This window comes from Vitis riparia, chromosome 11 (assembly GCF_004353265.1).
Source record: "Vitis riparia cultivar Riparia Gloire de Montpellier isolate 1030 chromosome 11, EGFV_Vit.rip_1.0, whole genome shotgun sequence".
NCBI lineage: Eukaryota > Viridiplantae > Streptophyta > Magnoliopsida > Vitales > Vitaceae > Vitis > Vitis riparia.
In genome coordinates this window covers 14,041,455-14,066,048 of record NC_048441.1, presented here as the reverse complement: position 1 = coordinate 14,066,048, position 24,594 = coordinate 14,041,455, and the positions used below count along the sequence as shown (strand labels likewise).

At 33.0% G+C, this 24,594-nt stretch overlaps 2 protein-coding genes across 2 annotated transcripts; both read right to left on the bottom strand.

Annotated features, from left to right (window-relative positions):
- Positions 1–407: 407 nt before the first annotated feature.
- Positions 408–1,881, bottom strand: LOC117925304 (trafficking protein particle complex II-specific subunit 130 homolog). Its single transcript, XM_034844292.1, has 3 exons — positions 1,689–1,881; positions 910–1,000; positions 408–794 (listed from the first exon to the last, which is right to left on the bottom strand). The coding sequence occupies exons 1-3, from the start codon at positions 1,746–1,748 to the stop codon at positions 619–621; spliced, it is 327 nt and encodes a 108-aa protein (XP_034700183.1). The 5' UTR covers positions 1,749–1,881; the 3' UTR covers positions 408–618.
- A 19,218-nt stretch (positions 1,882–21,099) lies between these two features.
- LOC117925303 (receptor-like protein 1) lies at positions 21,100–22,773 on the bottom strand. Its single transcript, XM_034844290.1, has 2 exons — positions 22,743–22,773; positions 21,100–22,471 (listed from the first exon to the last, which is right to left on the bottom strand). The coding sequence occupies exon 2, from the start codon at positions 22,276–22,278 to the stop codon at positions 21,226–21,228; it is 1,053 nt and encodes a 350-aa protein (XP_034700181.1). The 5' UTR covers positions 22,279–22,471; positions 22,743–22,773; the 3' UTR covers positions 21,100–21,225.
- Positions 22,774–24,594: the final 1,821 nt, after the last annotated feature.

Sequence of the window (24,594 nt, the reverse complement as noted above, 5' to 3'; positions counted from 1 at the left end):
CCACAAACCATATGTTCATTTTAGTTGTTAAAAGTTTGCAGAAACATGAGCTCTTTCCATATATGTATGTGCACAGCATGCTTAGGTAGAATATATGTGTTTATGCATATAACACCATAAACAAGGAAATGAGCCATCAACTAGCTTACTTCTTTAACCCAAAGAGTCAATCATCAATCCTCACTGGAAAAGAAAATGAAAACAGAGAAGAATAACAACAAAAAAATCAACTAAGAAGAAAATTGTTCCTGTTTACAACATTGTAACAGTCCAAAGTTCCACTGTACATGAGCTAGGAAATTACACCACTCACAGATGTTTCAAACACCCAGATAGTTACCCAACCCAAATTCAATTCAAATGAGAGTTCTCTTGATTTTCTTAAAATTGAAAAATAAAAAAAAATACAATCAACCACCAAGCAGTTGGGAGGTGTGGATCTTGGTGGGCTGTTGGGGGTAAAATTACAGATTTACAAATCTCAACGTTAAACAAAAATCGGATATCTAATATCTATATCTATCATTATAATTTTTTATGAAATGAAATGAAATGAAATGAAAAGAAAAGGAAAACCCCGATCCAACCATAATGGAAATGGATGATGAACTTGAGTAATCATGCTGGAATACAGAAAGAAGAGCTGAAAACAGGAGGCAAAACACAGACCAGGTGGGGGCCAACAGGGTTACAACTTATATTTGCCTCATCAACGTTTGGAAGCCCAAGCTTTGGGGGATGTACGTATCCGGCCATCAGTGGCATGCACAAAATAGAAATAACTATCCTCGAACCTGTAACAGTAAAAGATATATTTAACATGTCATAAAAAATGCTAAGTACAAATAAGATCCTATGATGATTTCCTTTAACAAAAACCCACAAGTCAATAAAAAGTAATTCAATAACCTTGCTTTGTTGAGAGTGATACATGGCCTCTCTTCCTCCCGACAATCATCCAATTCTCAGAATTTGCATTGACTTCGTATAATACCTCATCCTGTTGCACAAGGAAAGGGTTATGTCATCCGTCCGAAAAATGTGCACAAGAGTTCCTCTTAAAGTCACATATCCCTTACAGTAAGTAATAGGATAATACCCAAAGACAGTTTTAGATTTTAACAGCAAACACAAAATACCCCAACTTGAGTTACTATCTAATTTTTCTTAACATTGAACCCAGGTAAAAGAACTTCGGATATTGTGATCGGAGCATTATGACTTTCATAGATCAAGTGCTGGAGCTAGTGTTACCCTGGGAAAAGAATTTCATATTGTGAATAGAGCATTAAGACTTTCATGGATCGAGTGCTGGAGCTAGTGTTAACCAATTGAAAAATAGTGTTAGAGCTAGTTTTTAACTAAAAATATAATTATCTTGATGAAAAAAATTAAATTAGGATGCCACAGACAACTTAGTTTACTTTAGCAAAGTCGGAAAAAATGTGAAACATCAGGGTATTTAAGGATACTTTACTTGAAAAGAGAATAGGAGGAGATTAATAGATAAGCCCTTTTTTTCACAAATGAAATGACTAAGGCAATGATTTACCACAGCATGGCACAGACTTAGCTTGAGAGTGATCATGCTCTCAAAGTTAAACCCTAAGTACCAAAGGAACACCTAGTGTCCTAAATTAATCAATCATTTTGAGCAGTAATCTAGAATGAAAAGTTCTCTCACTTACATTGTTTTGAGAAACTGCATTCTCATCAAAATCCTTCAACCTTTCAACTCTCCATTTCATGGTTACTAGCTACCCAACTCTAAGGCCTCCTGAAGAAAGAGGAAGAAAACCAACTGCAAGGCACGGATCCATCACAGGTCTCTGTAAAACAAGAGCACTCCTGAAGATTAAATCTTGTGTAGAACCCTCAGATCCAGCAGGTTCCACAGTGACAGGCGTATGAGCTCTGATTGTTCTATTACCAGCAATTCCATATCTGATGTTCAACACACTCTCTGGTTGTGGTGCCTTGGCTTCATCCTGTGTAGAACCCAAATCCGGTGGTGATCGTCGACACCAATGGATTGATAGAGATGAAAAACTCCACCGTTTACACCTAAAATCGGATGGCCGGGAAACTCCAGATGAAGATAGGATTAGGGCATTCTTTGGGCGGAAACGAGGGAACACTCAAGAATGTGAAAACGCCTCTCAATTTTGGGGAAAACGAAATGGAAATCCAACATCGATTTTGTTTTTAATCGGATGGTCGGCAAACTCCAGATGAAGAGAGGATTAGGGCATTCTTTGGGCGGAAACGAGGGAAACACTCAGGAATGTGAAAACGCCTCTCAATTTTGGGGAAAACGAATTGCAAATCCAACATGGATTTTGTTTTTTTTTTACATTAGCCAGCAAAGGGCATTTTCGGCATATTATAAATTGTATAGCCTTCTTATCAATTTTCAGACTTTGTCTGGGTGTTGGGCTTAATTCTGTAACATATATGGACCATTTGTTAATTTTTGGGCCCAGCTGGGCCCAAAACACAATTCTCCCTTATTATTTTGTCATATCGTTTTATTTATTTTTATTTTTTAAAAACAAAACTAGTAATAGCTATTATTAAAATGTAAAAATCTTATAGAAAAATAGAATTTACTTTCTATTCTAAAATTTGTAAAATTTGAGATAATAAAAAAAAAATAGTACTTATATTTTTTAAACTGTTCTAAAAATTATTATTTTTTAAAGTAAATCCCTAGTATTTTGTATAAGAGTTTTACTGTTTTTTATAAACAAAAACTAGTTTTGGTTGTTAATTAACCTAAATTATTTTGACAAAACAAAGGTGATATGTGACTTCTTAATAATAATAATAATAATAATATGATAACCTACAATAAATACCAAATATGCAAAAAAAAAAAAAAAAAGTCACTAAAACTAATCTAGTTGTTGGAATGGATTGCAACTAATAGCAAAATTTAATTCTTCATAATTAGATTAAGGTGGTGTTTGTTTTTTGGTTGAATAAAAAAAGCTAAAATATTTTGCTTTTTCTATTTAGCTAAAAGTAACCTGTTGACATCATCCAACATAACTAAGTGAACTTATTATCAATAGATTCAATTTAGTTATATTGGATAATGTCAACAGATCACTTTTAACTGAATAGAAAAAAGAAAATATTTTAACTTTTTCTATTCAACCAAAAAACAAACACAACCTAAGATTGAAAACGATATGAATTTGTTCCTAATTATTTTCAATCATATTCAAGGGACCAATTTAATCCAAATCCAAAATTAAACTTACTATAAATTCAATACATGAAAGTGTGTCCTAGAAATCATATATAGAAAAGACATGGAATTGTAGTCTTACCAATTTATCATAGCACCATCAATGAGGCGTGTGGAAAAAAAATGAAAATGAAGAGGATCCTTGTTAATGTTACTGATATAAATGATATGCATCTAGGTCATGATATTTTGTGTCACAATTATTAAGAATATTCATAAATTATTTTAAGATTTTTTCCAATGTTGCCAAGGTTTTGGTTTTTCTAAATTTGCATGCACACTATTGACTCAACATATATAAGTAATAGCTGTATATATCCTCTACAAATTATACAAGACTTTTTAGTTTAAATATTTTTATTGGTTTTTTTAATTAAATTTGGTAAATAAATAATTTAAATTTTGATAAAAAAAAATTAAATTACAAGCCATTAGAAGGAAACACCCTTTTATGGGTTAATGAAACAAAGACTGAACTGTTCTTAGACTAGATAGGTAGGATCATTAATTTAAGACTTTCTAGATGTCTCCTTTTGTCAAAATAATGTTTCAAAATTTTAAATAAATAAAGTGAAGGTTAATATTTTATCATCATTTTTTTTTTCTTATTTGATAGAAGAAAATGAAAGGCATTCCAAATTGATTATTGTAAAAGTGCTATCAGAAATGTTTTCATGGACAATTAATGAGTTTTTAAATATAAATTCTACTTTTTTTTGGTAAAAAGAAAAAAAATGGAAGAAACATTTAATGAATACCAATAAAAAAAAAAAAATCAAAAGATTTATTTATATTTTAAAATTTTGTCGAACACCCAATTTTTATTAAGAAAATATATTTAAATATTAGCTAACAGGGGCATATCTAATGCATGCCCAAAAGGAGCATATGCCCCTTGAACTTTAAAAAAAAATTATCATTAGATTATAAATGCTTTTTGTTCAGTTTTTACCTAGCTGAAGTCAAGAGTTAGATGTTGCCTGCTCTTAAGTCATTTGCTGACTTGGTCACTGGTAGCTAAGATTTCCAAATCTTCAAGCTCCTAAAATATACTTTTTACTTCAATTGTCCTTTTTATTGTTATGTTTAGTTTTAAAATCATAATATCATATGAAACTACCATCAAACTAAGATAAGTTTCTAAATCATATATTAGAAGTATTTTTATTTATTTAATTATTTCTTAATAATTTTTGAATTATGTGTCGAATCTAAAAATATAAGTTAGGGATAGTTTCTTGTTCAAACATGCATTACAAAATGCTACATTGCTTTGTCTACAAAATCATGGTTTTTCAACATCATATTCTACTTACAAAAATCTTTCAAGATGTAAGGTTCCTATTTAATCAAATTTTCTTGCATAATGAAGCCACCAAAGAGATTAATAACTAAATAAAGATGATGCATGTCTCTAGTTTAGAAATTAAATTATTCTTCCTCAATAGAATTGATTAACTTTGAGCTTAACTGATGAAATGCGTATGGATTTTTGTAGATGTCTCCTCTTGGGATGAAGGCTTCATCCTTTTCTGAAGTATAATTCCTCGTCCGAATTGCCCTGCGAATTGCTGTCGAGCTCTTGCCAGACCTTCAATCCTCTCCACATGACTCATTTTCTCCTATAAAATTGCACCCAAAAAGAAAAGAAGAGAAGAAAAAACAAACGGTTAATGAACGAAATTACCAGTTAAGCTTCAAATCAAACAGAAATCAATGTTGAAGTGGTAGATTATCACGCACTCTGAAACGCTTCCTAATCTCGTTAGTTGCTCTGGCTCCATCAGTGGAAGTTGAGGGAACCCCATCTGCAGTGTTCTTGTTTAACTTTCTAATTTTAATAGCCCTTGCAATGTAATAATACTCCAAACATGTGCTTACCCCAATTGAAATCAATGTTTGAACAACTTGATCATGATCATAAAGATCCAAGAAAGTGATTGGCGCTAGAATCAATGCTTAAATATAATAAAATTGTCAACCTAGTTTGAAGCACTAATAGTTCATCTATTTGATAATTTTATAATAGAATAAAGATTAAAATAAACCCTCTCAAACTCTTAAAATAATGTTAACTAAGGCCTCATGGAATAGAATCTTAACCATAATATGTTCTCCCTCTCTCTTTTTCATAAAAACAAAAAATTACTCCATTTTTGTGAATCTTTCTTAGCAAACACCTATAACCTAAACACACTCAAACAAACCTAGGAAAATTTTGAGATTAATCTTAGTTTTGACTTTTGTTTAGATTTTAATTCTAAATTTAATCTTATGGTATTGGTCTTGAATTTGATTTGAATTTTAATCTTAGAGATGAGTAGAGAAATTCATTTGTATGATTAAACATGCAAATTGGAGAATCGAATGATAAACAAGATTTAGATAATTTGAGGTGCTGCAAGGAATTCCAAAGGCCTTGTTAGTTTATTCTCTTTCTTATATGGGATGTCTAGAAAAGAGGATGGAAAAAAAGATGTTGCAAGGAAGTTTGGATTAGAGGAAAATATTGGAACCGATGACCATTGGGCTACTAGTTTTGTTATAAAGTCGTGTTACAAATTAATGTGTTAACTAATATAGACATTTTTTCCATTATTTAAAACCTTTAAATAACTATAAATATTATTTGTATAATAATAAATATGAAAGTGATATAGATTAATAATTTAATAATTTTTAAAATGATACATTAATAGGATAAAATTCAATAATATAATTTTTCTTTCCATCTAGAAAATATTTTCACATTTAAATATTATCCATGTTTATTTAATAAATTAAATATATTTTTACATTTATACGTATTCTTATCATGATTTAATTTGATAATATCTAAGATAAAAAATTTAAATATTATTACAAAATTTAATCATTTATTATATTATTATTTTTTATAACTATTTATATATTTTAATAATATATAAATTATATATTTATGAAGTTATGTTTACATCATGGTTTGATCATGATTGAACCATAGGTCCAACCATGTTTGAACCACTGATTTGATCATGCATGTTTGAAACATGGATCTAAACCGATAGATTTGATTATGAAAATATTGGAGATTGTCATTGCCTTTTGAATCTAGATATCCGTACAACTGTTTGTTCATTATCATGTTTACTCTTATTTATTTTATTATTATGTCAAATGCCATAAATAGAGAATATTAATTTTTCTTATATTTCATTGGCTTGTATTTACCTATCTGTGGACTTCGCTTTTCGGCTCATGCGTTTTCCACTTGATGGCGAGCTCGATTTTTATTTGAAAATCGATTTTATTTATTGTAAGAAAATGACTTGGAGTCGCCACTTATTTTGTTTTATTTTTTAAAAGGTAAACAAAATAAGAAAGAAAACTCTAAATATGACTCCTTATTTTAGAAAATGTGATCTACGAAAAACCGGATCGGGCTCGGGGGTTAGGTTACTTATCGGGAAGGTACAGTAAAGACCGTAGTACCCCTCTAAGTCCCTAAAGTTGGGTCTCTACTAATAAAATGAAGCTGATGTGGCAATTGATGTGTAAATCAATGAATACCTAAAATGATTATGCACGTATGAGAATCAGAACACTTAATGAAGAATAACCAAAGTGAGAGCGGGGCGTACCTGGGCGACAAGCCAGTTTACTTCAAGGGAAATAAAGGTTAGTGAACCAATATAGGATAAATATATGCGTATCGCAAAACAGAACAAATCAATCATGCATGATAATCGGATCAATCAATCAATCAATCAATCAATCAATCATAAATCACATATATGGGGCCCCCACCAAAGCCCGTTTATTTTTGCATGAATTAATTCCATAAATTCCATTATTTAGAATTACGGGATTTAATTCTTACTTATTTTAAAACATTTTAAAAATCAAAGAAAATTTGAAAGTGGCTTACCGGAAAGAAAATGGCGGTCAAATTTTATTGAAAATGGGATTTTGGTACCTAAAACTCTAAGGATGAAAATTTTGAAGTTGAGATCATTTAAAAAAACTGAATTGGAGGAATTATTTACAAAATAGGATTTAGGAAGATTATTTTCAAAAACTAAGGATGGTGAAATGAGAGGAATAAAAGGAGGTGACACGTGGCCACCAAGATTTGCATGCCAATGGTGGCCATGCAAAGAAATGGGATCATACATGTGTCTGCCCTAGAAGTTGCAACAGTGTTGGGCTGTATTAATAAGAAGAGTCTCTGACAGACCAATCCCATTATGCTGGTGAAGACTCATTTTTGGTGCATTATGATGAGACACCTTGAACTTATGTCTTGGATTCTCTTGGCTCCTTGAGTCAAACTGCATTCAGGTTGCACCATTAAATTGGCTAGGGTTCATCCTGGAAGAAACTCTGAAACCACCAAAATAACGTGCACTGATCTCTGGAATGGACTTAGGACTTGAAGAATACTCAAAATTGGGTTGAATCTTCTTGAGCCACTATCTCCCATTGCTGTTATGCTCACTTGCACCTAGAAAATAATGGTTCACAGGATACGAGACCCTCAATAGAGTGATCAGGAACACGTACAGGGGAAGACAAGTTGCTGGATAGCATCCATAAAGAGCTTAGAAAAACTTAAAGTCAACTTGATAGGGGCCTGATCAAACACTTCAACATATGTCTTCATCTGTTTTCTAACCAATAGACAGATTTATTATCCAAGAATGCCAACTTGAACGATTGAAAGCAATAATGAATTGCTTTTGAATCTGTTGTTTCCATTCAAGTCCACTTTGAACCCGTCTCAATTAATACTTCCATTTTTTATTCTCGGGTAAAAATGCCAATATTCAGTTTCAAATGGTAAATGGTCCCTATTACCACCAGAATTCCTCTCCTTATTTCCTCTATTGTCACCATGATCAGACGGGGAATGAGCTTTGCAAAAGCGGACTGATCTCATGGTGAATCTTATTATATATCCATGTGCTGTCACGCTGCACATCAGTACCAAGCCAAGGTTACACGCAGCTGCTTTGACACACCGGTAGCAACTAACGGGATACTCCACGAGGGTGATCGTCCGAATTAGTGTTCATCGCAGTTGAGGTGTCGATTAAGTTTTGAAGCGGAGACAGGTATGAGAGTGCGTTGTTGAGGGTGTATGGATGAAAGATAGAGTGAGTGAGTAGGAAAGATATGAGAGAGAGGTGCATGATTCCTGTGAGCACGAGTAAGAAATGAGTATGGTTGGCATGAAAGGTGGAAGGATGAAAGATGAAGTGGGTCAAAGGATATTAAAGAAATGGTGATAGGTGTAGAAGACTATGAAGAATGAAATGGTGAGCTTAGGAGGCATGAAGGTTTTGGATGGCATTCATGGGCTTGATGTTGGAGAAACAATGGTGCTTCATGTACTCAAGGATAGATAAACGACTGTCATGCTGCTTGCTGTCTATGGAAGATGATCAAGCCTGTGAATGTGACCTCCGAAAGTTTACTGTGAGGACGTCTCGCCCAACTTCTCAACCTCTACATTATTATTTTGCTACTACCCATTATTACAAAGGTAGCGTCTCAGCCGCAAGGAAAGGGAGTGGACGTTGTGAGTCCGATGCTGTGATCTTCGTCTTACAGCAACCTTATGATTGAGGAGCGTCTGTGTTACCCATAGATAGGCAAGAGGATGGCCTCATTCTTCTGGTCAATCTGAATCATGCAGTCCCCTGGAGGGCAGTCATTGCAGTTGACGCAGCTCCAACTATCCCAACGAAATGCTTGTAACTGTAACAAAGAAGCCCTCATTTCCAGAGTAAAAACCAACAGCCCGGACCCAGATTCTCCCACACCGTTTCCAGAGCTAGAAAAGAGGTCTGAATTTCCAACTTATTGATGGCCCAGACAGTACCCAGTAGCCACCAGGACGCAAAACTCGGTCAATTTCCATCAGTTATACTCCATCATAAGCAGTCCATGATACAAGACATTTGGAGTAGTGTGCCATATCAAAAGATCTTGATGAGTATGGTTGGACTGGCGCTTCGATGATGGCGGAGGCGTTTCGCCGGCGGCGGCTTGTTTGAGGACAGCTTTGCTTGCTTTGTTCTGTGCAAATTCTCTCTGAAAGATTTGGGTGAACAAATCTTAGCCTGGAAAGGTCGATATATTTGACATATCGGGAGCCATAAGGATCAATATATACACATGATTTTGCATGAACAAGTCTGCAGCCATCATTAACCTGGAAGTTTCTGATACACACCTAGGGCTGCTAATCTCATGGAATTCATTTTCTCCAGGAGCATTCTGGTCATGGATCACAAACTCCTCAATCAGTTATCCAAAGGATGGACAATGGACCAGAGGCAAGTCAACTAGCAGCTAGTGAACAGATTGCATCAGGGACACCCAAATACTGCTACTGATCCACACAAGGCAGAATCTGCAACTTCAACAAATTCATCAACTTAAACGGTCTGAGCAATCCCATCTGTTTTCGTTGTCCAGATATCTACCAGAGACTCTGATGCTGAGCTCCTTCAGAAGCACCCCAAACCGGATTTCCTCCGGCAATGCTTTACTCTTTTAGGTAAAGATGCGAAATCTGATACTCACCATGGCAGAGCACCAAGAACAGGGGAAAACAGCAAAGGAGCAAGCACAGAAACAAAGTAGCAACTGAACCAAAGAAAACACCGACCCGAGCTCCATTTCATATTGGAGTTAAGGGGTTTATGCATGGATGGGAAAAACCAAAAGGAACTAAGATCTCAAAGATATGACTCAAATATCCAAATGAGAGATATGAAGGAAACAGATTACTTTAAAACAAATTTCCACTGAAGAACAAAGTATGGATACTTCATCACATAGTCACAGCAAAACAAATGATATCAATGGCAATTAAAATGTGGTCTAGCAAAGGTACCTGAGGGTGCTCCCTTTCTTCCCTCTGTTTTCTTTTAACTTCTCTCTGGTTTTCCTCTGTGCTCTGCCGTCTTCCTCTTCCCAGAAAGAATACCCCCTCAAAAATATCCTCCTCCAACAGCCAAAAGTAGCCTCCTGCCCCTTGCTCCTCAGCTAAAACTCTCTTCTTTCTTCTCTGTAGATCTCTCTCCCTCACTCAAGTCACCCCCCTGAGCTCTCATGAAAAGCTCTCCTGTATCCCCTCGCTCACGAAACTTCTCTTTTCAGAATATCCTCCCTTTCAAGCTATTCTCTTCCCTTTTTTCTCTGTAACCAGCCTGCCCCCCTGCCCAAGCAAAAGATCACCAACAATATCTCCAGGAAGCCTTCCAAAAAGCACCACCTCCTGCCAAAGGTTCCCCTGCACCAATCAGCACCTACCTCCTCTAACAGAAAAAATACGCGCCTCACTACTGCCAGAATATCCCCATGCAACGTGTCAATCCCTGATTTCTTACCTCTAAGATCACTCCTCTCATGCCACCCTCTCGTACCAGCTGCCAAAAGCTCCTCAAAGTGGTGGTGAAAATCAGCCCTCAAAATATCCTAAAGACTTATAGACCAAAACGAGGGTCTACACTATCATTTGTCAAAGTTGCTTGTTGTAAACCTCTAATTTCATTTCTAGCTAGTATTATATAGGTTCGCTTTCCTTATAATACTTAATGCCTATTTTGGCACTACTTTACTCTTCTATTTTGATATTTCACAATGTTTCATTTTTTTTATTTTCATTATGCTATAATGGAATAAAAGTGATGTCAATAAACTTAAAAGTATATATGTATAGTCTTTGATAATTTTGACTTCAAATTTAAATTCAATTTTAGTTTTACCCTTAATTTTGAATTTAATTTCAGTTTTAACTTCAATCTTAATCTTAACTTTAATTTTGGTTGTGATTTTAATTTTAATGTTAATCTTAATTTCAACTTCAATTTTAATTTTAGTTATAGTTTTGGTTTTTGACTTTAAGTTTTTTTTTTAAAATTCGAATCACCTGCTAATTTTAATTTCCATGACCAGTTCATTTTGGTTCTTATTTTAATTATTAATTATTAATTGTAATTTTAGTTTTTATTTTAATTTAATCATAATTTTTAATCTTACCTTCATTTTTTAGCAAATAATGAAATGGCAAAAGAAAATTTGAGGTGCATTTAATGTGTTGAATAGTTGCATGGTCCTTTTGATGTGCTAAACGGAAATGGAATGATGAAATTGGAGCATGTGGCAATTTTATATTATAATACCATGCATCACAGATTCATTAGTTAACTTCATTTGAATTTTGACTTTTTAATACCATGCATTATGGGCCCACGTGGAGTTTGATTTTGTAATGTCATGCGTCATGGGCTCGTGTGACTTTAAGATTAATACTATGTAAATAATAACTTGTTATAGGAAAGACTATGTTAAAATTTGTATAGAATATTAACTTAATAACTTGTTATTACACTTCCCTTGCTCAAAACTAAACTTAAACATTTCCTTGGTAGCTTTCATGGACTAAATTTAATTTGCATGTTAACTGTTTGAAATTATAATGTTTGGCTGATGATTACTTAGATCTTCTTATTGGAGGAAGGATTCCTTCACAGTCATCACCGTTGTCTGGAAGGTAGCTTGTTGAATCATCAGACTCTGTATAAGAATTTTCTTGGGAAAAGCTTGAGCTTCCTTCTTCAAGGATTTTCTGGAAATCTTGAGGGGTCTTAGCTGCTGCGAGCATGGCTTGTAGTTGTTGCTTTTTGAGGAGAAATTGAGACATATCATCATTGGTTGAGACTTGTGTGGGATTTTTGAGGAAATACTGTTTGACTGTATCAATAGATGCATCATTTTTCAAGGCATCCCACCATTTAGTTTTAAAAGTCCTTCCCAGAGATGGAAAGGCTGCTGATTCGTTCGTAATGATAATATAGTCCCACTGGACTATCCAAGCAAGGCCAAAATTGCTAAAAAAGAATAGTAAAGGGGGAAAAGCTGAAAGTTCTCTAGGGATATTAAAAGAACTTCTGAATAGCTCAAAGCCATCCAGGATGGGCTTAAGAAGAATCTTAATAGTCGGACCATAATAAGTCCACCAACTGTAGAACCAAAATGGGAAAGAGGAAAGCTGATTCTTAGATGGAAAATAGAACATCCATGAATGATGGAAGTCCCTATTTTGGATCAGAAAAGCATTAAACCATGCTCTTTGATAATCCCAATAATTAAAAAACCTTGGTTTTGATGGTTCAGAAAATTCCCTTGAAAGATTAGGATTTCCACCCCATTGCTTAACAGTAAGAATTTTATAGATATGGCAGGTGGAAAATGCCAAACCTATATTGCTGAATTTATCAGCATAATGCTTAATCTTAACAGAACCAGTTTCTGTAAGGACTGCTTCATAAAACTCTCTTGTTTTTAAAATATCACCAGAGGGATAATGAAAATTCTCTTGAAAAGCTTTTGCAGCAATCTCTCTGGGGTTTTCAGAGAAAAATTCTCTTTTTATAACCAAAAGAGCTTGATTTAAATCATTTTGTCAATATCTTGATTTTGTTGAAAGAGGTGTGGGGTTGGCAGCCACCACAATTTGCTTGTTTGAAAAAGAGGAGCTTGATGCTAATTCCTTTTGAGAGGGATTAGCCTTAGTGACTTGCTTGAAGGTTTGAGACCCTGAAATGGCTGGGTACTGGGTGGCCTTGACTGGATTAGCTGGATCAGAATGATCATAGTACAAGGTCATCATCTTGTTAGGCACAGGGTTAGAAGAATGAAGCCTTGCTTCTTCTTCTTCAACTTGTTGGCTCCATAGCATTTTATGGGGAGAAGGAGCTTGACTGGATTGGGTTTTCTGGTTAGGAGCTTGGGTATTCTTTTTAGGGGCCATGGTCTCATGAACCCTGCAAATTCCACGAGTTGAGTGATTAGGAATGGAACTTTCTCCTTTAATAAACTTATTTTGAAAATTAGGGTTTAAAATAATCCAATCAGTTAAACTATACTTAAAAGTTATATACTTAATTGTTTTCTCAGATGTGAAAACAACTTTTAAAATTCCTTGATTCAAAATATCAGTTTGAAATTTTGAAATGCATAAAGGAATGCTTAAAATATTATTTATAATGAGATTATGAATGAATTGGGTACCTAAAATCTTAGGCGGATCTTCAATTCTAACCAGATTAATATCTTGATCACAAAGAGTGACAGGATTAGCAAATTCAAAAAGAATTTCCTTATCAAAAAGCTTTGTTCTTATACCTTGGTTATCTACCCACAAGGGATGAATAGAGCTTAAGAATGGTATTCCTAGGAGGGTTTTTTCCTTAAGATCCTTAACAAGGACAAATGTTTGCTTAATACAGATGTCATGATTACGGATATGAACATCTGTTAATTTATACTTAATGGCAAGTCTTTTGCCATTGGCTCCAAATAGAGACTGACTAGTCTCTTCGCATAAAGGAATAGGTACAAGACCTTCTTGAAGGCAATTTTCAGCTGCTCCTGAATCAATCAAAGCAATAATATCAAGGACAAATTTATCTTTGACTACTATAGTAAGGGAAATTTCCCACCTTTGGAAGATAACCCTATTCACAGTATTCAAAAAAGCATCTGTCTCATTATTATTAACATGAGAAGATTCTGGAATATCCATGAGGTTTCCTTGGTTGACAATTCTATTGATTTGATCTTGGAGATCAGAGAGACCTAAACTTATGAATTGTCTTAATTCCTTAATCTCTTTTTTATACTGCTTAACTTCTTCATGAAGTTCCTTAATGCTGACTTCCTTGGGAGACTGCTGGTCAAACCTGTTTAAGATATCATTAAGGTTATAAGGATTAACAGTCTTCTTGGCTTCTACCTTAACAACAGATTTCTTAAAAACTTCATAGAGATTTTGCTTAGTCTTTTCATCTTCAACCTTTCTTAAAGTACCTAGGATGAATTCCTGATCTTGGCTTATGACATTTATAGATTTAGGACGACAATTACAATTACCTTTAATACATTCGGCTTGGTCACTAGAAGATTGGCTAGAAATTTCACCACTACTGTCTAGTTGATTAATGTCATCCTCATTATTTGAATCAGTCCTTGATTCAGAATCTGTGGAGTTTAACATTACCTTACAAAGCATATTTTTTAGGTCATCTGAGACACTTAAGTTATTAATCTTTTGCTTAACTCTACAATTTTTTTTATAATGGCCAACTTTGCCACATTTAAAACAGATAATTGGCTTGACATCTAAAGGAGTTTCTAGCTTTTTCTGGGTATCCTTGTTGACCCTTCTTTGGACGTGTCTTGACTGCTTAGTATCATTCATCCTATAGTTGTCATAGGTACCTCTCTTACTGTGGTAAAACTTATCTTTGCTAGGCTTCCTGCTTGGTTTTTGCTTAGAGGGAGGCATAGTTTCCTTTTGGCTGAAACCAAACTGGCTACAGAATGATCCAAATTCATTCTTGTAGATTTTTTGTTCATTCTTCATTTGTTGCTTAAGCTTGAAGTCATTGCACAACTTAATCCCTTCGGCTGTGACAATGCTTATAATCTCACCATAGGTTAGCTTATCATAAGGGATTTGACCATTATACTGTTCCCTTATCTTGATCCTAATTCTCTCAGAGAAAAGCTTGGGTAATCCTGAGACGAATTTTTCTTTCCAAAAAGATTGGTTACAATCTGACCTTAGCATGACTTTGGTTAGGAAGACTTCCTTATACCACCTAAAATCATGAAGCTTAGGACACTTAAGGTTGGTCAAGAGATCTGCAGTTTTATCCTTAATTTTTGCAGGATCTCCAATGAAGTGCTTGGATATTGAGTAGATTAGAGTAGCCACTGCATCCTCTATATCTTGGCCATCTTCGTCCTTAACAACTTCACTATTCTCATTAATCCTATAGGCTTTAAGGATACTATTTCTATCATCGAAAGTGAGATAATTATCCCACCAACCCTTAAGCTGACCTGTAAACCCAGCAACAATGGTCTGAGCTACAGCATGATCTGGCAGTCTATTGTTTAATTTATAGGCTGTACTTACCATGGTCATTTCTTGAAGCTTAGTGAGTATGTTATACTCAGTCATACCGTCTATGTTCCATTCATAGATAGTACCACTGGTGTATGAGGCTTGAGTATACTGATTTCTTTCCTCAAACTGCATGTCAGGAAATGTAGGTCTAGGATAGTAATTCCTAGTCTTAAAGGTTTCTAAATTATTAATAATTTGATTATGGAGTGATAAGAAAAATAAAGGAATAACTCATAATCTATTATAATATTTCACAAATGGTAGCCTTGTATGCCTTTGTACACTTAGTATATTTTTCTTGTACAGTTTGTGTAATACAACTGTATAGTGCCGCAATAAATGAATAAATAATTTTTTTCATTTGAAAAAAATTAGTACTAAACAAGGTTTTCAATTTTCATTTTTAAAAATAGTTTTCATTTTTTAATTAAACGTATTTTCAAAAAGAGACAATATAGAAAATAAAAATTATTTAAAAAAATAAATAAAAAATAAAAGCTAGAAAAATATTTTAAAACCAAACTCAAATATAATCTATATAATTTTTCGTTACTTGTTTTCATCTAAAATAAGTAAATATACCTTTCAACCCTTTTATATAAGAAAAATTTAATCTCTACTATGTATTGATATAATCCACTTCTAAAATTAGGTCATATAAAAACATTTTAATTGAGTATTTAAAATAAAAACTCTCCATACATCCTCTTTATTTCCTTTTCTTTTTCTTATTTTAATAAATTTTCAATTAATTAAAATCATTAAAAAAATCCTTAATAAATAAATTTGTAACATTTTATATAACTTATTACTAAAAGTCATTTTCAAAAGTTACTAAAATAAGGAAGGAAGAAGATTAAAAAAAAATATATTTTATAATAGTAAAAAAAACTTTAAAGTACATTTTAGTATAAAAAAAATTAAAATAGTGAATATATTTATTTTAAATGGTATTTTAATTATTAAATTATTTACTTCTAAAATGTAAAAGATAAAATTAAATGTAAAAAATAATTTTTATTTATTTAAATTAATATTTTTTCAGAAAGCATTTTTTAAAATAGTTTTGAATCATTAATATAATTTTTGTTTATTTATAATTTAAAAATAAAAAATAATGTTAATTTTTTAATTATTTATAAAAAAATTAAAAAAATAATAAAAAATTTAAAAATGGTTAAATAAAAGGGAATAGTGGCAAGTAGGAGAATAAAAATAAAAATAAAAATAAAAATGAGTCTCGTATCTTTATCATCAATGGGTGGTTGGATACCTTATTTTAATTATTACGGGTTGAAAACACAGTTGTCTCAAACGACATCCCTGGCCGTCCAAGCTACACTGCATGGAGCCACCCACTAGCTGTCCTTGCCGCCATTTCACTGTCAAAAGCTCTCATATAATCTGCCACGACTGCAAGCAACCACCCATCAGCCGTCCACTCTTTCTTCATTTCTCATACCCATGTCTCAGACTTCAACCTCCTTTCTTCTGCCCTTAGCTTTCTTTCTCTTCTTTCCAGACCATATGAATCCATATTATCCATCTTCATTTTCCTATATTTTCTCTCTCAAACTCTCTCTCCCAACTTCACATGGCAGTAACAAAAGCTCTCATTCCCATCAACTCAGTTCTCTTCCCATCGTTGCCACTCTCTCACCCGAGCTTTGCACCTCCATCCACTATTTTCTAGAATTCAGCTGCAACTACTGGACGGCCTAGGCCGTGCCAGAAGCGAAGTATAGAAGAAAGAGAAGAGCAGCCTAAGCCGAGCAACATTCTCTTACTCACGTACCTCGCCGGAGTTGTTTTCGGTTTCGAAGCTGTTGTTTCAATCCCGATCGCTTCTCTCTACACTGCTGACGACAGCCAGCACACCATCCTCTTTGACCTTTCTTCGAAGTGATCGACGACGCCATTGATGAGAACTCCAACTTGATCAGCAACTTTCTTCGGAATGGCTTGAGCTGCGTTTGTGAGAAGTTTGGTTCAAAACTTGCATTTCAGGCCTTGAAAGCTCCATTTCTGGTCCTGCAATTCTCGGCGTAGCTGGAAAGGTGAAGTACTTGGGGTGCTGGTTTTCTTCCCCGACGTGTTGACGTAGCTGGAAAGGTGAAGTTTGGTTCACTGTATCTATTTTATCTTATTTTATTTATTTATTTATTTGTATTATTATTATTATTATTTAGGTTTTATCCTCTTTTGTGTTTTTGAGCTCGTATTTTAAATTTCAGGCTGTAAATAGGGCGGGATTGTTAGTTTCATCTAATAAGGCTTGTTTGGCCGAGAATATAGGAGGACGATGGGAGAGTCATGCTGATTGCATCTGGTTAAGGGGGTGTGGTCTTGTGAAAACAGAGCTCTTTGGAGGTTTCCAGAGGTCGTATAAAAGCAGGGGAACCGCCTCTGTTAGGGATCTCTTCGACTGTAATTTTTTTCGGCTAAGAAGAGGGCAGAGAAAAGGATAGGGTTGAGAGATCTCTTGGAAGAGTGTTTGGTACGAGTCTAGATTGTTAGAGTGTAATAGAGTTTCCGACTGTTTAACTTTATATGCTTCGTCTTCCTTTCAGGCTCCATTTTCTCTAATTATTTTGTGTATTCGTGAAAATCAAGCCTATGATCCTCTGGCTTTGCCTTTCTTTCTTTGGATCAAATCATTTTAGATATGATGATTATATTCTGTTCTCCTGTTGTTGATCTGTGTTTGGTTATCTTGAAATTCTGAAATGAATTTTTTACGGTCACTGCATTTTCTACCTTAGATTTGGATTTTTTTCTAAAAAAACCTAAGATGGCCTCTAGTAATTCCTTGTTGATTTATATCAGATTTGTTTAAATGCTTTTTGATAATAGTTTGTTCTTTTTTTTTTTTTTTTCGTCCTATGGATTCAGTTGTCTTGAAAAATTGAGCTGTTTTTTTTTGCCTTCTTGCTTTTCTTTGTTGATGTTTGGTTTGTTTGCTGTAATCATAAATGAATGTTCTTTTGTAGATTTTTGTTTAGGAAAGTCTGAATAGGTTATCACATGATTAGAGATTCAAGTACATTATTAAAAGTTGATGTACTTGAAATTTTGGATCTAGACGTTTCCCCTTTTTCTTTGTGGGTATTTGGTTTGGTTTGTTTTGTTGCAACCATAAATTGATGTTTCTTGTAGATCTCTATTTAATAATTTCTGACTATGTTATCTCATGATCACAAATTCATTATTTAAGGTATCAATTATTAAGAGTTGATGTGATTGATTTCATAGTTTTTAGATCTAGGCTTTTAATTTAAGAAATGTTCATTTTAGTTTTTCTCTTTCTGCGTGGTTGACTGGTGATTACTTGGAATTTCCATGAATCTAGTTTAATTCAATATACTAAGATTTTTAACTCTATGAATTAAAATGAACTAGATTGATGGAAGTCCTTATATTACAAACTTTCTGAAATCCTTGTTAATTATAATGTCATTTTGTTTAAATAACACTTTGAATTATCTTTTAATCTTATTTGTTATAGGTTGATCACAATATTGTACAGAATTCAGAATTTGGATTTCTCAGTTTTATTGTGTTATGTTAATCTGATTGTTATGTGGTTAATTAGCGTCTCAATTGAAATTTCATGTTGACTAAATTTTATCAGGTTGTATTTTTTGTAATTTTAAATTAGTTTTAATTACTTTTAAACTTGGATTTGTAATCATTCTTCGTTTTCCACCAATTTATAATAGTTTGATGTCATTTAGAAGTATGATGGGATCTATTGATAATTTGGTTTAGCTTTGTTAATTTGTAGTTTTTTTAAAATTTTGACAATTTAATTAAGTGTTAGGTAATAGACAATGTTAATATATATTGCTTTGTTGGAATTTGCTTATTTTAAGAGTTTGTATAGGGGGGAATCAAATTTTATACCTAGTAATCGGATTTAATTGTAGACGTATAATAACCTCTTCTTAATTTACATTGATTTTAAGTTAACATAATGAGTTTTAATTTGATAGCGATCAAATCGTATATTGGAAATTCTTCTTCATTATGTAAGTCTTTCATTTTTTTAATTGTATCTTGGAATGACCATAAAGATGGAATTTCATTTGTTTTATGGTTCTTATGTGATAATGAGAGACTTTTGGACTAATACATAAATGGTTGAATAGATGAGAAATAAAAGAATGAACAATAATTCTAGGAAGTGAGGATGGATGTTGAAAGGGTTGTGGAAGGTTAGGATTTCGAAATTTTATGGTTTAAACAAGAAAAAGGAAATAACAATAACATTTTTAATTGATTGATTAAATAATATAGGCAACCTATATTTAAATGCAAGTGATTGAAGGTGATTGATCTAGATAACCAACAAATCACCATCTTACAATGACAAAAAAAAAAACAAAATATCAGTGTATAACTTTTGATCATAATAATCTAAACTTGTCATTGAATTTTAATGGTTTTAAAATCTGACTTTGAAAATATAAATTCTAATTTTTGAAAGCCCTCGGATGCATGACAATGGGCTATGGAATGAAACTCTTTGTTTCTTAAAAGCCTGATTTCTCATTTTGTTTAGATACATAAAATGTCTCCCATTTTAGTTTTCTTAAATCAATGAACTTCAAAATGGCACTTTATACATGTTAGATGATATATTGTTTTGAAATAAGTTTTAAACCCTTATAATCATTTAGTTTTCCATTCTAAATAATTTAGTTCCCTTAGTCCATTAAACTTGTATTCTCTGCTACTTGATTTCAATTGTCAAGTGTGTTTGAAAAAAGTTTTAAAAACGATTTTGAATATACATGGATTGAATTTCATGATAACAATTAAAGCAGACTTTGGGATAAACGCGTGGAGATTGAAATGCGACTCGATAAGTCCTAACAAATCAAATAATTTTAAAAATGACTTTTGTATCTCTTATTTGAATTTTCATTTGCTTAAGTAATTAGTTCTCAAACTAAATTTTAAAATATTTTGTGGATGTTTAAATTCTTTACAATTTTAGGAATTATTTAGTCGAGGAATAGTATAGTGTTAATCAAACAAAGTAACCTTCAATTATAATTCCATTTTGTATGGTTTTGAATTCAATTGTGTTTCTTTAATCATATTCAATTTCTTATTAGTACGCATCTAGTAAGTTAGATTTAAGTTTGCCCTCTTGAGTCAATGTTATTGTATTTTATGAATTAAATATTGTCTTGGAAAAAATCGTTATACCTTACTAAGCATGGTACACTAACATTCCTCTCACCTTTAAAATAAGGTCTATGGGTGAACTTTGTTTGCAATTGTTTGTTAGATGTGATGAAAAGCTATTAGTATGTAATGCTTATAGTGCAATTTGTTATTTATTACTTGTTACTTAACTTTTACAAAAGTGCTTTAAAATCCTTCCAATGTACCCTTCCTTTGCCTTAACTTTTTGTATATATTCGTATTTATGCTTAATTCCTATGATTGATTGATTTTGCTTTGTGTGATCCTTGTGTTGATATGTCCTTGCTTATTGATATTAGGTGGAATGCATATTGTATACGCTATGACATTATTGTCTGTGAACTAATTCTTTTGTTTTATCCAAGCGCTTACTTTTTATTATTGCTCATTGAGTGTGCATGTTTTGACATATTCTTTGATCCATGGTATCCATTTATTTACCCATTCATTACCAAAATTACTCCAACTTACTTAGTAGAGACCAATTTTAGGGCATAGAGGGGTGCTACTATTATGGTACCTTCTTGATTGGTAATGTGACCTTCAAACTTAAATTCGCGTTTTCAAAGCGAAACTTTGAAATCAAGGAGTCATATTTTTTAGAGTTTTATTTCTTATTTTGTATTCTCTTAAAGAAATAAAAATAAATAATGGTCGACTTCGATTTCATAAATTAGTTTTTCACTAATAAAAAAGCGCGAATCAAGACATCAAATAGGAATGCACCTGAAAAGTGCAGGTCCATACAAATATACAAAAGTTCATTTATTTAAACACTAGAACTAGCTTATCAACCCCATAATCGAAAAAAAGGGACATGTTTTCCAATGAAATAAAAGAGCAGGTCTCGGTAAGAGGAGTTCAAGTAGAGGAAAGCAACGATGCCTAAGAATGCCACTCCATATGATCCTCCAAAACTCCATAAGAATATGGCTTCCCAAGAGTTATTTTCTCTGTTGTTTGAAACTAGTGGTTTGACTGTTGGTGGGGCACTGATGGGAGTGCAACTGCGCTCTAATGGTAGCCCACATAGAAGAGGGTTGCCCTCATAACTGCTTCGTTCAAATGTTGCAAATTGAAACTTCCTCTCTGGAGTCTTACCTGATAAATTGTTGTGGGCGACTGTGAAGACTGACAAGAAGTTTAACTCTACCATCTGTGGTGGAATTTGACCCATCAATCCATTGTGGGATAGGTCCAAGCTTTCTATTTCCTTTAGGTTGGAAAATGTCTCTGGAATAGATCCTATCAACTGGTTGTACGATAAGTTTAGAGTATGAATCCCACTTAGATTTCCAATTTCTGGAGGAATTGGACCTGTTAATTTGTTCCCTGAAAGATCCAATCCAGACATGAAGATGTGTCCCATATAAGATTCCGACCTATTCTTTGTTATGAACTCTATTTTTTCACTTTCAGCTGATACCTCAAAATTCACACCTAGAGCCGTGTACACAGAAAGTTGACTGTCATGAAAAGGCATTAGTGAGACTTCATCAATACTATATTCGACATCAGTACTAAATGTATCATCTATTAATGAAGCTTCCCTTCCAAATGTGATATTATCTAGGCAAAAAGGTATTATTCCGGAAAAATGATTATGGGAAAGATCCAGTATGCGGATTGATTTGAGTTGACACAAATGAAGAGGAATTGAGTCTTCAAGTTGATTTCCTTTCAAGAGAAGAACCCTCAATGTTGAAAGTAAACTAATCCAAAGGGGAATTGGGCCTGATAGGGTGTTATCCTTCAAATTCAATGTCATAAGAGAAGTAGCTTTAGACAGAACATGGGGTATATGTCCTGTTAGTTTATTGCTTTCCAAATGTAAAAACTTCATGTTTGTTAGATTGGCACAAGGAGGAAGGGTTGGGCCAATTTTGTTGTGAGAAAGGTCTAAAAAGCGTAGTTCGTTGAGTTTGCAAAGGCCTGATGGCACAACACCAACCAAAGAATTGCTAGACAAGTTAAGGGCATTCAAGGCTGAGAAGTCTCCAATCCAATCTGGAATTTGACCCGTCAACGAGTTATAGCTGATATCCAAAATTTGTAGGGAAGAACTATTAGAAAATCCATGAGAAATCTTTCCCGAGAAGTCATTGTTATCCAAAAACAAATATTTTAACTGTGTCAAGTTCGATATTGTAGGGAGAGTGCCAAGTAAACTATTGTTGGATAGCTTCAAAAGCACCAATGAGATGCAACCCATCATCATGTGCTCAGGTAGTTGTCCTGAGAGATGGTTATTTGACAAGTCTAAAGATTCCAACCGTTCCATATCACCCATTAAGGAAGGAATATTACCTTGTAATGCATTTCCAGACAAGTTTAAGGACTCCAACCTTGGAAAAATAGAGCTGATGAAAGGTGGAAGCTCTCCATGAATGCAATTCGAGGAGAAATCAAGTGAACGCATGTGGGAATGTTTTGAATTTGAGGGCAAATCAAGAACACCCGTCAAGCTGTTACATCGAAAGCTTAGGTATTCTAGTTTGGTATTATTGTCTAATAACCAAGTCGGGACACCTCCTGTCATATTGTTGTAGCTAAGGTCGACCACTCTCAAATCATATTGACTCAGAAGAAAGTTGGGTACAACCTGCCAATTGAGGGTGCAGTTGGATAATCGGAGGATTTTCAATTGAAATAAAGGAAATGACCGTGTTGGATTTTCAATCTCAACCTTCAAATCCTTGTTATTTCTTTGAAGGTCGAAAACCTCAAGTCTGGAGTGGTTAAACAGTGAACCAAAATAGATTGAGCCCTCGAAATGATTTTTAGAAAGAGAAATATACTTGAGTGACTTCAGATTGGAGAAGAGAGATGAAGGAACAGTTCCACAGAAATCATTTTCGGATAGGTCAAGCAAATGTAGGGATGTCAAATTGTTCAGACATGCAGGAAGACTACCCTCAAATCCATTATAACTAAGATCCAGCTCTTCAAGGTTGAGTTTGCACAGGCCTGTAAAAGTGAAACATGTAATTTACAATTACAATTAAAAGTAGTGGCAATAACTACAAAGGAAAAATTATATTCTGGATTATCTTGGCTAATATACGTCACCACAATTCCTAAGGTAACTTGTAGATAACTTTAAATATTTTTTAATAATATTTTTATTTTTATTAATAATAAATATGTTTACCCCCTCAGTCTTTTAAGAAGCTAAACATCTGCCTATTAATATCTAAAATATATGCCAAAGAAAATTTCATCATTCAAATCTACATTTATAATTTCAATACATATTATACCTCATACTATTTTCTCCTTTAATTCTTAAAATTTATTTTAAAATAATGTTTGTCAATTACATCCATTAGTTGACACTATTATTTTATTTAAATTTTTTTAAAGTTGTGTGATAGAGTTAATTGGGAAATTTTAGTGGTAAAAAGCAAATTAAAGGATGCAAATGGAATACTAAAATATGAAAAAAAAAAAAAAACAATAGGAAATAAACTAGAGAGGAAAAAATATAGAAAAATAAAAAATAGATTTATGCTATGTTTGGTTGCTAGAAAGTTTGATTAAAAATGTAAGGACAAAAAAATAGAAAAGGTAAAAGGAAAGAAAAAATGAAGCAAAATAAAAAATAGCTTTAAAGTTAATAAAACTTTAAATTCTTTTCACTTATTTAACTCTTATATATAAAAATTAAATAATGAAAAAATATATAATTTTCTTTCATAGTAAAACTAAATATGAAAAAAATCATTTTTCTTGGCATTTTATTTTTATTTTGCTTATACTTTTTAGCAACCAAACATAACATTAAAGTGAATGAATTATTTATATATAATACTTCAAACTCAATTCACTTATTATAACATTAAAGTTTTGAAAATGTATAAGATTTTAACTGATTTTAATTATATTTTATTAATTTTCTTTGATTTTTTTCACATTACAATCAAACAAACAAAATTATTTTCTTTAAGATTATTTTCTTTAGAACTTTCCAATAACCAAACATAGCCTAAGATTTACTATACTACAACCTTGAACATGATTAAATTGACCATAGAATGGATTTTATTGATTGATTCTATGTAACTTCATGTAAGGAGGGACAAGTTTTGAGAGTTAAAATTGACATGCTAATCAAGAAGCTACAACCAATCAAGGGACTCAAATTTAGCTAAAACCTTGT